At 49.0% G+C, this 12,484-nt stretch overlaps 1 protein-coding gene across 1 annotated transcript in view; it reads right to left on the reverse strand.

Moving 5' to 3' along the window:
* Window positions 1–12,484, reverse strand: part of MYO1D (myosin ID) — a 385,815-nt gene that overhangs the window by 226,855 nt on the left and 146,476 nt on the right. Inside the window, exon 14 of the mRNA XM_074978817.1 lies at window positions 11,514–11,646. Within this exon, the coding sequence (XP_074834918.1) occupies window positions 11,514–11,646 (133 nt within the window). The remainder of the gene's footprint in view (window positions 1–11,513; window positions 11,647–12,484) is intronic.

Consider the following 12,484-nt stretch of genomic DNA (forward strand, 5'->3'; position numbering starts at 1 on the left):
GTCAAGCTGCACAAGGGTCCATGGTCAGTTCCTTCAGCATTTGTACCAGGAAGTTATCCCCAAGGATGGAAGAATCCCAAGCATTGTTAAAGGCTGGGGACTGACTGGCAAAGCAGCAATACAGTAGAAAGGGACCTAGGGGTTATGGTGGATGAAAGGCTGGATATGAGTAAACAGGGGGCCGTTGTAGTCAAGAAGACTAATGGCATATTAGGGTGCATTAGGAGGAGCACTTTGAGCAGAACTAGAGAAGTGGTTGCTCCTCTCTATTCGGCACTGGTGAGGGCACAAGCGGATCTTTGCTCACAAAAGCTTATTCTCCAAAATATCTGTTAGTCTATAAGGCCCCACAGGAATGCTTGTTGTTTTTGAAGATTCAGACTAACATGGGTACCTCTCTGATATCTCGAATATTGTGTCCAGTTTGGGGTGCCCCAGTATAAAAAGGATGTGCATGTGCTGGAGCAGGTTCAGTGGAGGGCAAAGAAAATGATTAAGGGTCTGGAGCACATGACCTACGAGGAGAGGCTCAAGGATTTGGGCTTGTTTAGTTTACAGAAGAGAATCATAGAACAATAGAGCTGGAAGAGACCTAAGAAGCCATCGAGTCCAGCCCCCTGGCCGAAGCATGACCAAACCCCATCAGATCAGCCCAGCCAGGGCTTTGTCAAGCCAAGACTTAAACACCTCCAGGGATGGAGACTCCACTACTTCCCTAGATAGACCATTCCAAGGCTTCACCACCCACCTAGTGAAAAAGATTCTCCTAATGTTTAACCTGGACCTTCCCAACCGCAACTTGAGACCATTGTTCCGTGTTCTACCACCTGTGACAAGATCAAGGAGGAGGTAGAAGGGATATCGGTGCAAAGGATGACAATTAACAACTTGAGGTTCACGGCCGATATAGTTATCAGTGAAGAAGATGAAGAGAAGCTCACAAAAACAGTACAGGTGTTAAACGAGGAAGGGAAGCAGTATGGACTGATTATAGACATTGATAAAACAAAAACAACGGTATCTGGAGATAAGGAAATAGGAAGGAATATCAGTGTTGATGGCATTGAACTCGAGAATGTAGAGAAGTTCACGTATCTGGGGAGCAACATGACATGATCTAGACTGTAAGAAGGAAATAGTGAATAGAATAGCGAAAGCAAGTGCAAGCTTGAAGGCAATGGATAACATCTGGAAAAGCAAAGCGATTAGCTTAGGAATGAAGTGGAGCATCTTGAAAACGTGTATTTAGCAGTATGTTGTATGGATGTGAGACATGGCTGAGAATGACAGATTTGAAGAAAATTATATTGGCATTTGAGGGGAGTTGTTATAGAAAGATCCTGAGAATAGGATGGATGCATAAAGTCACCAGCAAGGAATTATATAGGAAGATACAGCCAAAAGAGAGCCTACTGCTGAAGTATCCGAGAGGTGGCCGTGTTAGTCTGTAGCTTCGAGAACGACAAGAAGTCTTGTTCACATCCCCCTGTCTGATCTGACTTGTTTTTTCCTCTTTTGATGAGTACTGTTGATACTGGGCCATTTCCACCTTGCTGAATAGACCTTGTCAGCTCTGGCCCTCCCTCTTACTGGGACCCCACTCTTTAAATACCCCTCTGACATCACCCCCTCACTCATGCATCTGATGAAGCGGGTCTTTGCCCAAAGTTCCAAAATATCTGTTAGTCTATAAGGTGCCACAAGACTTGTTGTTCTCCTACTGTTGAAGGTTACACACACAAGTTACAGCTATTCGGGCTTATTTGCAGAATGAACAATGAAGCAAAAATCAAGAACTTGGTATTTGACATAATGGACTGTTCGGATAGGAGAGGCAGACCCCACAGATCATGGGTAGATGCTATAGTAGATTGGTGTGGAGCTAGTTTACAGAAACTAAGCCATTCTGCACTGGACAGAAAAAGACAGAAGGAAATAGTGAGGGAGGCATCGGACTCCAATGGGTGCTGAGCCCCTGGTTGTTGTTGTTGATGATGATAGTACAACAGCACTTAGATATGATACTGTATTCTGTAATTCTTTCATTTTAAGTCTTCACTAAACAAAGGTAAATAGAGAAAAAATGTAAATTAAATATATTGCAGCAAATAAATCTGAGGAGGTAACTGAAAGCCATTAGTCAGTGCCATCAGGGACTGTCTGCTGTGCAACATGGAGCAAAGACTATCTTGATCCTGCCAAGTTTTATGGCCTGTCCTTCCATAATGAAGAAGAACTAGAGCAGTGGAGTAAGCTCTGGCAGCAGCAATTTGCACTGCTAGGCTCCTGAGGGTCAGACTCATGGGCACTTTACAGTTCTCAAACTGACTTGTTAAGGAGTTGTACCTTGATAGCTGAGGAGTTCTAGTCATTACGAATGGTTGAAAAGCCACACTGAAGAAACAAAAAAGCAGTCAAGTAGCACTTTAAAGACTAACAAAATAATTTATTAGGTGAGCTTTTGTGGGACAGACCACGGAAGCTCACCTAATAAATTATTGTTAGTTTTTAAAGTGCTACTTGACTGCTTTTTTGTTTTCATAGTATATAGACTAGCACGGCTCCCTCGCTGTTACCACACTAAAATTAGTTGCCAATGTTGCACTGTCAAACTATGAAAAAATCTCTGGGGGATCCCACAGAGGTCAGTCCTGAGTCCAGTACTAGTTAATGGAGTGGAGCGTATGGTATGGTATTTTCTGCAGACTTTGTAAGCAATCTGCAAGGGGTTGCATACACAGGGTGAAAATTCAATAATACCCTGACGAATTAGAGTACTGGTCTGAAAACAATAAGATGAATATCAATAAAGGGCAAAGTAATGCACCTGGAAAGGAAAAGTCAATTACACAACTACAAATTGGGAATACTCCTGAAAAAGATCTGGGTTTATTGTGCATCACAAATTGAACATAAGTGACTTGTGATGCAGTTGCAAAAAGAAAGGTTACTCACCGTAGTAACGGTGGTTCTTCGAGATGTGTCCCCGTGGGTGCTCCACATTAGGTGTCGGGCTCGCCCGGCGCCGCAGATCGGATCTTCCAAGCAGTTTCTGCCGGACCGCGCATGCGCCGGTGCGCGCCACTCCCCCGCGCGCTCCCGGCCACGTGCGCGATCCGGTCCCCGCCAGTTCCTTGACCAACCGCCTCGGATGCTCCTGCAAAACACTAAACCGAGATCCGAAGCGGGGAGGATGGGCGGGTAGTGGAGCACCCACGGGGACACATCTCGAAGAACCACCGTTACTACGGTGAGTAACCTTTCTTTCTTCTTCGAGTGTCCCCGTGGGTGCTCCACATTAGGTGACTACCCAGCAGTAACCCAAGATAGGAGGTGGGTAATCGGAGTATGTGCAGCTTGTCCCCGAGAGGACCGCTGTCGAGAGACGGGTATCCTCTTGGAATACCCTGTGAAGGGCGTAATGTTTGGCGAAGGTGTCACAGGATGACCAGGTCGCCACTCTGCAAATGTCTTTTAGCGCAACGCCCTTGAAAAAGGGCTGTTGATGCTGCCACCGCCCTAGTGGAATGAGCTCTGGGCATGGCCAGGAAAGGAGTCTTTTTGAGTTTGTAGCACTTTTTAATGCAAGATACGATGTGCTTCGAGATTCTCTGCGAAGAGAGACATTCTCCTTTTGATTTGGGAGCGATAGAGACTAGGAGTCTATCCATTCTCTGGAAGGACTTGGTCCTTTCTATATAGAAAGCTAGCGCCTCCTCACGTCCAGGAGGTGTAGGCGCGCATCTTTGTCAGAGTTATGAGGCTTTGGATAAAACGAGGGTAAACAATAGGTTCGTTAGTATGAAACTCAGAAGAAACTTTAGGAACAAAGGCTGGATGCAGCCGTATGGTTACCGCCTCCTTGGAAAAAACAGCGCAGGGTGGCGTTGCCATAACTGCCGCAAGCTCGCTCACCTTGCGAGCTGACGTGATTGCGAGAAGAGAGGTCGTCTTTATCATAAGGAGGCAGAGGGAAACCGTGGCCAAAGGCTCGAACGGTGGTCCCCTTTTCGCATTAAGCACCAGGTCCAAGTTCCACGAAGGTGGAAGCGGTTTCCGAGCGGGGGGCGGGGTATAGGTTTACCAGCCCTTTAAGGAACCTGGTAACCATGGGATGGGCGAACACCGTGTGCCCTGTCTCTCCGTGTCTGAATGCCAAAAAGGCGGCAAGGTGGACCTTAAACGAGGATAGCGAGAGTCCTCCTCTCTTGAGGTCCAGTAAATACTCCAATATCACAGCCATAGGCACCGAAAAGGGGGCTAGCTGTTTGGTAGAACACCATGCCGTAAAGCGAGTCCATTTCTGCTTGTAGGTCTTCCTGGTAGAAGTCTTCCTGCTACTTTCTAGGACTTGCTGCACTTCCTCCGTACATGTGCTCTCTAGGGAGCTGAGCCATGGATTAACCACGTTTGTAGTCGCAGGCCTTGGGGGTGCGGATGCACTATGGACCCCTGGGATTGCGTGAGCAGATCCGGCGCCACCGGAAGGGGCATCGGTGGCCAGTCCGACATGCGCAGGAGTAGGGGGAACCATTGCTGTTGATCCCACGTTGGGACTATCGGGATCATTCAGGCTCCTTCCCTCCTGGCTTTCTGCAACACCTTGTGGATGAGCACTGTGGGAGGGAAAGCGTAAAGCAGGGGGCCCCTCCAAGAGATCGCGAAGGCGTCCCTCAGGGACCCCCGTCCCAGTCCTGCCCTGGAGCAGAATCGTGGGCACTTCTTGATGTGCTTAGTAGCAAACAGGTCTATCTGGGGAAAAACCCCATGCATGAAAAATCGGTTGCAGCAGATCGGGACGGATCTGCCACTCGTGCGTGAGTGCGAAACGCCTGCTCAGCTGGTCTGCCTTCACATTGTGAACGCCTGGGAAGTACGAGGCTTCCAGGGTTATATTGTTGGCGATGCAGCAGTTTCACGACCGGACTGCTTCTGCACACAAGGCACGGGACTGAGCTCCTCCTTGTCGATTCATATAAAACATGATGGAGGTATTGTCTATACTGATCCCGACTACTTTGCCTTTTATACGGTCTCGAAAGTGTCTGCAGGCGTTGAACACTGCTCTGAGCTCCAGTATATTTATGTGCAGTGACTGCTCCGTGGAGGACCACAGCCCTTGCGTCACCTCTTCGCCCATGTGTGCTCCCCACCCTATGAGGGAGGCGTCTGTAGTAAGAAAAACCAATATGTGTGGTTGGTGGAAGGGTACCCCTGTTAGCAGATTCTCGGGGTTTACCCACCATTGCAGGGATTTGCGCACCTCTGTTGTGGGCGGCGCCACCCTGTGAACAGTGTGTGCTGCCGGGTTGTATACGCTTGCCAGCCAGTGCTGCATGCTGCGCATGTGTAACCTGGCATTCTGTTGTACGAACGCCGCTGCTGCCATGTGGCCCAGCAGCTGTAAGCACGTCAGAACCAGCACCGCAGGGCTGAAGGTGAAGACTTGCACGAGGGAGCCGACGGCCCGAAAGGGAGTCTCTGGTAGATACGCCCTCGCTGTAATAGAATTTATGCGTGCCCCTACGAACTGTATGTCCTGCGAGGGGTCTATCTTTGATTTTGTCAGATTGATAACCAGGCCGAGTGAGAGAACGTGCCTGTTGTGACGCATATTATGTGTAGTACCTCCTCCTTCGAGGCCCCTTTGAGTAGGCAGTCATCCGGATACTGGAATATAAATACCCCCTGTCTGTGCAGGTAGGCTGACACCACTGCCAAGGGCTTGGTGAAGACTCTGGGGGCCGAGGAGAGGCCAAACGGTAGGATCTTGTATTGAAAATGTTCTTTGCCTACCATGAGAAACCAGAGGAATCGTAGGTGAGCCGGATGAATAGTTATGTGAAATACGCGTCTTATAAGTCGAGGGCTGCGAACCAATCTCCATCGTCTAGTGCCGTAAGGATGGAGGCGATTGTGATCATCCGAAAGCGTTGCTTGCGCAGGTACCGGTTGAGGCCTCGAAAATCTAAGATGGACCTCCCGCCTCCTGTGTTTTTCCCCGTGAGGAAGTACCTGGAGTAGAACCCTCTCCCTTGCAGTTGCTCCGGCACTCTTTCCATTGCCCCTATGAGCATGAAATGGTCTACCTCCTGCTTGAGCCTCGCCACGTGGGAGGCCTCCTGGAGGTGGGGCCTGGGTGGAGGTCATGGCGGTGGGAGCGACTGGAAGGGGATGGCGTACCCCGTGGCTATGATCTCCAGCACCCATTTGTCTGTGGTGATCCTTCGCCACTGGTTATAGAATGGTCACAGGCGATGGTGGAATAACCGCTTCGGATGACTTTGCGACGGTAGTGATGGCGCAGCCCTGGATCTGTGTGTCAAACTTGTGGCCTTTGGCCCTGCCCCGAGGACGCACGGCTGTGTTGGGAACGACACCTGGGAGTTCTGTACTGCTGGTGCTGTTGATGTCGCCCTTGCTCGTAACCCCTGTGGTACTGGGGACGCTGTTGCTGAGTCCGCAACATCCAGGGCGATCTGAACTCCCGTCCTCGAGGCCGCGTAGCCTTCTTGCATGATGGCCTTGAGCACTGGTTTCTTGCCCTCTGGAAGCGAGTCCATGAGGGAGGTTAACCTAATGTGGTTATCGAAATTATGGTTCGCTAGATGCGCTGCGTAATTTGCCATTCGCAACAGTAGAGTGGAGGAGGAGTAGACCTTTCTGCCCAACAGCTCTAGCTTTTTGGCATGTTTGTCTGTTCCCCCACATTGTGACGACTCCACCACCAAGGAATTTGGTTGTGGGTGGCTGAACAGGAACTCCGTGCCCTTTGTCGGCACGAAGTTTTTGTTTTTGTTTTTGTTTTTTTTTCCGCTCTCTTGTGGACAGGCGGAATAGTCGCAGGAGTCTGCTATATCATAGTGGCAAACTCCAAGATTGCGTCATTAAGCGGTATTGCTATTTTGGAGGAGGCCGGAGGTCTCAGATTTTTGAGGAGCTTATGGTGTTTCTCTTGCACCTTAGCTGTCTGGATGCCTTGCGTGAAGGCCACCCTCGTAAAACAGCTCTTGGAACTGTTTGAGATCGTCCGGAGGATGGACGTCCCCCGGGGCCGTAGCCTCATCCGGGGAGGAGAGCGAGGAACCACTGGGATACGTCTCTGTGGACCCTTCCGGTTCCTGCTGGTGATGGTGCACCCTCTCACTACAGGTCTGCGAGGGAAAATCTCAGGGTTCCATAACCAGTCCCCCCTGAGATGCTTGAGTCTCTGTCCCCGGTCGCAATTGCCCTCGGGGGTACGAGATTGTTTGTGGGGATCTTTCCCTGGTAGATAGCCAATGGTGTCTATGCCCCGCGCGGTAGGGGCGACCATGGCAGTATAGGCACTGTTCTTGGGAAGGTGACCTAGACCACTCCCTTGGTGCATACCCTCTGCGTCTGGGGGAGGGCTGGAGAGAGCGATTTTGCATAATAGTCCAGCGGTTCAAACCCCAGGAAGGGTGAAGGTGGTCCCAGCCAGGGTGAGGCTGGTTGCAAAAAATGGAGAAGGGGGCTCCAGGTAGGCTAGGGGGGACCCCTGCCTTCTGGTTGGAGTTTGTAGCATAAGTGGAGGGCTGTGAGAAAGCAACTCCACAGCCCTGTGCGGAGAGGGGCTGCAATGCCTCCTCTTGTGTGCAGCCTTCCCCCTCCCTTGAGGAGGTAACTCTGCCCCCTGACGTACAGGGGGTTCCGGCCCCGTGCGCACCGAGCTCGGCACGCTGGAGGGCGGTGCCGCAGGTGCGGTGTGCTCCGGTGCCTGCAGGCTGCGTGCCTGCGCGCTCTGCACCGCCGGTTCCCCGGGGGTCGGTGCCGCTGCCTGCGGTGCCGCCGGTACCGGCGCTTGTTTAGCCGCCGCCCTGCCTGCGGTGCGGGGCGGCTGGCTGATTATCGGAGGCTGAGCCGCTTTCACGTGGCTCTCCGTGCCGCCGCCGATCAGCTGTTGCTGCAGCTGGGGGCTGCTCGCTCCTCCTGTCCCGCTCGCTATTGTTGCCGGCAGGGATCGGGCTGGGGAGGCTTTCCTCCGTTTTTGGCAGCTTTCCTTTTATGGGCCCCGCAGGGTCCCTCCTGCTGCGGCCGCTCCGGCACGTCTGGCTGGAGGGCCTTATGAAAAGCAGTTTTAAGCCGCTGCCCTGCCTGCGGTGCGGGGCGGCTGGCTGATCATCGGAGGCTGAGCCGCTTCCACGTGGCTCTCCCTGCCGCCGCCGATCAGCTGTTGCTGCGGCTGGGGGCTGTGCGCTCCTCCCGTCCCGCTCGCTGTTGCTGCCGGCAGGGATCGGGCTGGGGAGACTTTCCTCCGTTTCTGCGCTGATGGAGTGAGGGAGGCAGCTTTCCTTTTATGGGCCCCGGAGGGTCTCTCCTGCTGCGGCCGCTCCGGCACGTCTGGCTGGAGGGCCTTATCCAAAGCAGCATTTTAAGCCGCATCTCCCTGTCTCTCCTTAATCGCCTCTCGGCAGGACTCACATTTTTTAAAGCCTGAAAAGGACATTGTTGGTGAGTCTTTGAGTTTTATTAAGTGGGTACTTAGCACCTTCCCTGTGCTGTTTTCCCCATGCGATGGCCTGCCTCAGCAGGAGGGCTGATGGCCGTAGCTCCTGGCCTCCGGCGCTTGTTACTGGGACTGGCTGAAGCTGTCCCGCTCGTAGTTTGTTTGTTGTTGTTCGTTCTCTTTTTTTTTTTTTGCAAAATAACAACCGGCTAACTCATAGTAGCCTAAGTATCTGAAAAAAACTTTGAAAGAAAAACAGATAAAGTCGTTGAATACGCTATTTGGCCTTAGCCTAGTCGGATTCCGTCTGCAGCCGACGGCGGTTAAGAGGAACTGGCGGGGACCGGATCGCGCACGTGGCCGGGAGCGCGCGGGGGAGTGGCGCGCACCGGCGCATGCGCGGTCCGGCAGAAACTGCTTGGAAGATCCGATCTGCGGCGCCGGGCGAGCCCGACACCTAATGTGGAGCACCCACGGGGACACTCGAAGAAGAAAAAGCTAATACTAACAGCATTCTTGCACATAAGACAAAAGAGATAACTGTCCTGCCCTGTTCAGTACTGGTGAGACCTCAGCTGAGTACTCTGTCCAATTCTGGGCTCCACACTTTAGGACTAATAAACTTTTATTTGGGATGGATTTCAAAGGATAACCTAAAAGTTAGACTCCACCTTCCCTTATGAACACCATGAGCCATCCAACCCTCTAGTGCAAGTTATCCACATTGTACAATTTTAATACACTGTTTCCTATAACATATATGAATTAAAGATGTGTAACAGCAACGAAGGGTCCTGTGGCACCTTATAGACCAACAGAAAAGTTTTGAGCATGAGCTTTCGTGAGCAAAGACTCACTTCATCAGATGCTGGTCCTGGAAATCTGCAGGGCCAGGTATAAATAAGCCAGAGCAAGGCTGGGATAACAAAGTTAGCTCAGTCAGCAAGGGTGAGGCTTACTACCAGCAGTTGATCTGGAGGTGTGAACACCAAGGGAGGAGAAGCTGCTTTTGTATTTAACCAGCCATTCACAGTCTTTGTTTAATCCTGAGTTGAGGGTGTCGAATTTGCAGATGAATTTTAACTCAGAAATTTCTCTTTGGAGTCTGGTCTTGACATTTTTTTGCTGTAGGATAGCTACTTTTAAGTCTGCTAGTGTGTGGCCCGGGAGACTGAAGTGCTCGTCTACGGGTTTTTGTATCTTGCCATTTCTGATATCTCATTTGTGTGCGTTTATTCTTTTACGTAGAGACTGTCCAGTTTGTCCAATGTATATAGCAGAGGGGAATTGCTGGCACATAATGGCATAAATTATGTTGGTAGATGTGCAGCTGAATGAACCCACGATGGTGTGGCTGATCTGGTTAAGTCCTGTAATGGTGTTGCTGGTGTAGATATGTGGGCAGAGCTGGCAACAAGGTTTGTTGCATGGATGGGTCCCTGAGTTAGAGTGACTGTGGTGCGGTATGTAGTTGCAGGTTAGGATTTGCTTCAGGCTGGCAGGTTGTCTGTGGGCCAGGACTAGTCTGCCTCCCAAGGCCTGTGAAAGTGGGGGATCATTGTCCAGGATGGGTTGTAGATCCCTGATGATGCACTGTAGAGGTTTTAGCTGAGGACTGTAGGTGATGGCTAGTGGTATTCTGTTGGTTTCTCTCTTGGGCTTGTCCTGTAGTAAGAGGCTTCGTGGCACACGTCTGGCTCTGTTGATCTGTTTTTTCACTTCCTCAGGTGGGTATTGCAGTTTCAAGAATGCTTGGTAGAGATCCTGTAGGTGTTTGTCTCTGTCGGAGGGGTTGGAGCAAATGAGGTTATATCTTAGTGCTTGGCTGTAGACAATGGACCGTGTGGGTGTGTCTGGGAGGGAAGCTGCACGCATGAAGGTAGGACTAGCGGTCAGTGGGTTTACAGTACAGGGTGGTATTGATGTGGCCATCGCGTAAAGATGGTTTCTCCTTTCCTGTGTGCACTGATATTATAATATGATTGTATTCTGACTGACCAGCTTAACTGCTATTAGTACTCTAGCAAAGTCAGATAAATGGAAAATGTTAACTTGGACACAAAGTGTGATGTGGCTGCCATAGGACCAAAAAGGAAAATATCATTTTGAAAATTACTTTCATCAGTTCCTCTTATCATAGCAGTAATGTCTTTAGTACAATGTGTTTCTTTGGGGTTAACACCTCAGAGCTAATGGTTCTTCTCTGCACCTGGGACCAGCAACTGCTCCCAACCAGTCATTAGTTCTCAGAAAATATCAGGAATCTTGATCATTGTGGGTTTATTATTTTAAGTGTTTTAATACATATCAGCAGCTTTCAAAGTCATTTGTGCCCCCCCCCTTTTTTTTTTTTTTAATTAAAGTACCCCTTTCACTATTCTTAGAATCATAGGGCTGGAAGGGACCTCATCTAGTCCAGCCCTTTGCTTCAAGCAAGAACACCCCAGCCAGAACCTTGTCAAGCCGGGTCTTAAAAACCTCTTATTCTTATCAATATACTGTCAATCTACCTGGTATCAATAATTTCCAGAAACCTATAATTACTAAATACTCTTCTGACCACACAACTCAACATTGTCCAGCTGCTCATGTGTGTTCTACTGCAGCATTCTCATTCTGACTTCCCACACTTGCTTAAATGTGTCTATCTTGGGCTACATTTTCTAAGCCAACTACATTTCAGCTAAAAATGTCCTCCCCTTCTCCCTCTCTCTCACATCAATAAGAAGAAAGTCTCACATGATTCTTCTTTACTTTGCATCCACACAACCGGTCTTGTACTGAAAGACGATTTTTTAAAAAGAATACTTCTCAGCATTACACTCCACAAACTTCAAGAGCTTTGCTAAAAGTAAGGAGTATTTGCTTAGCACGCTAAGAACTATTTATGACTGGTGGCCTCACTGGGACTCCAGCTTAAGGCAAAAATAATATGACTCTGATGAACTTGGAACTCTAAAGCAGGAAGCTCTTAGATACACTGTAAACAGGATCCACACATCCCTATAATTCTAAGTCAGATATTTTCAGACAGTCAAATCATTACCTTAGATGCCAGGTTATCTACTAGTGCAATCATAGAGTTCTTAAAAAGGGTAGCAGCAGTCAAGGGTCGCTTGGTCACTTCTGTGATACTCAGTTTACCTTCAGGCCACATCATCTTCAACACAGGATTGGAGCTACAAGCAAGAGTTAAAGGAAGCAATTTGTTTACTTACATAGATTCTATCAAAATGTCACTGGCAGTAACTAATTTTACCGTGCTCTAAATTAGGCAACTAACTTCTGGGTCAGACTGATGGTGAGCCCAGTTCTTTTGGCATGATTGACTAAGCCAATTCATCAGTTTAGTGCTAAGAAACTCTACTGTTTGTTAATTAACTTACAGTAAAAGGTTATTAATGAATACCCTGGTAGTATGGCAACACATTCTCTTAGCTAGATAATGGAAAATGGCTGTGAGATTTCCTCTTTATAGTCACTAGTCTAACCAGCACAAATATGTGCTTAAGAGAGGGAACAAAAATAAGATCAGTAGCTTAAGATCAATAAAAGTCACAGTTAAGGTCATGCCTCTAACAAGGGTATACATAACTGATCCATCAGGGATGCTATACAAGGGACCCTGCAGGAGGAGAAAGTACAGGTGGTTCTTGGAATCTTTTCTGGTTACAAGCAAGACAAGATAAACAGAAGATAATCGACAGACAGCTGCTAAGTGAAATAAAGTAGAGGATTTAGGTTCATGAAACACTGGATCTGTTTTTTTTGGGGAGTGGAGGCAGTTCAGGTTGGAAAACCTTCACCTCAGCAGCAGGAGAAGCAATACTCCTGGTGACAGACTAGCTTCACTAATTGACTGGGCATTAACGTAGCAACAAAAAGGGGAAGCTGTTAAAAAGTAACTATTACAAATAGAAACAAGCCATACTTAAGGCATCGTGAATATAAATAACCAAGAAGTTAAAGGACAAACTGCCTAAAGGATTGTTAACTGCCTACAATATTGATGCTAGA

Source organism: Carettochelys insculpta, chromosome 28 (genome assembly GCF_033958435.1).
Source record: "Carettochelys insculpta isolate YL-2023 chromosome 28, ASM3395843v1, whole genome shotgun sequence".
NCBI classification, from domain to species: Eukaryota; Metazoa; Chordata; order Testudines; family Carettochelyidae; genus Carettochelys; species Carettochelys insculpta.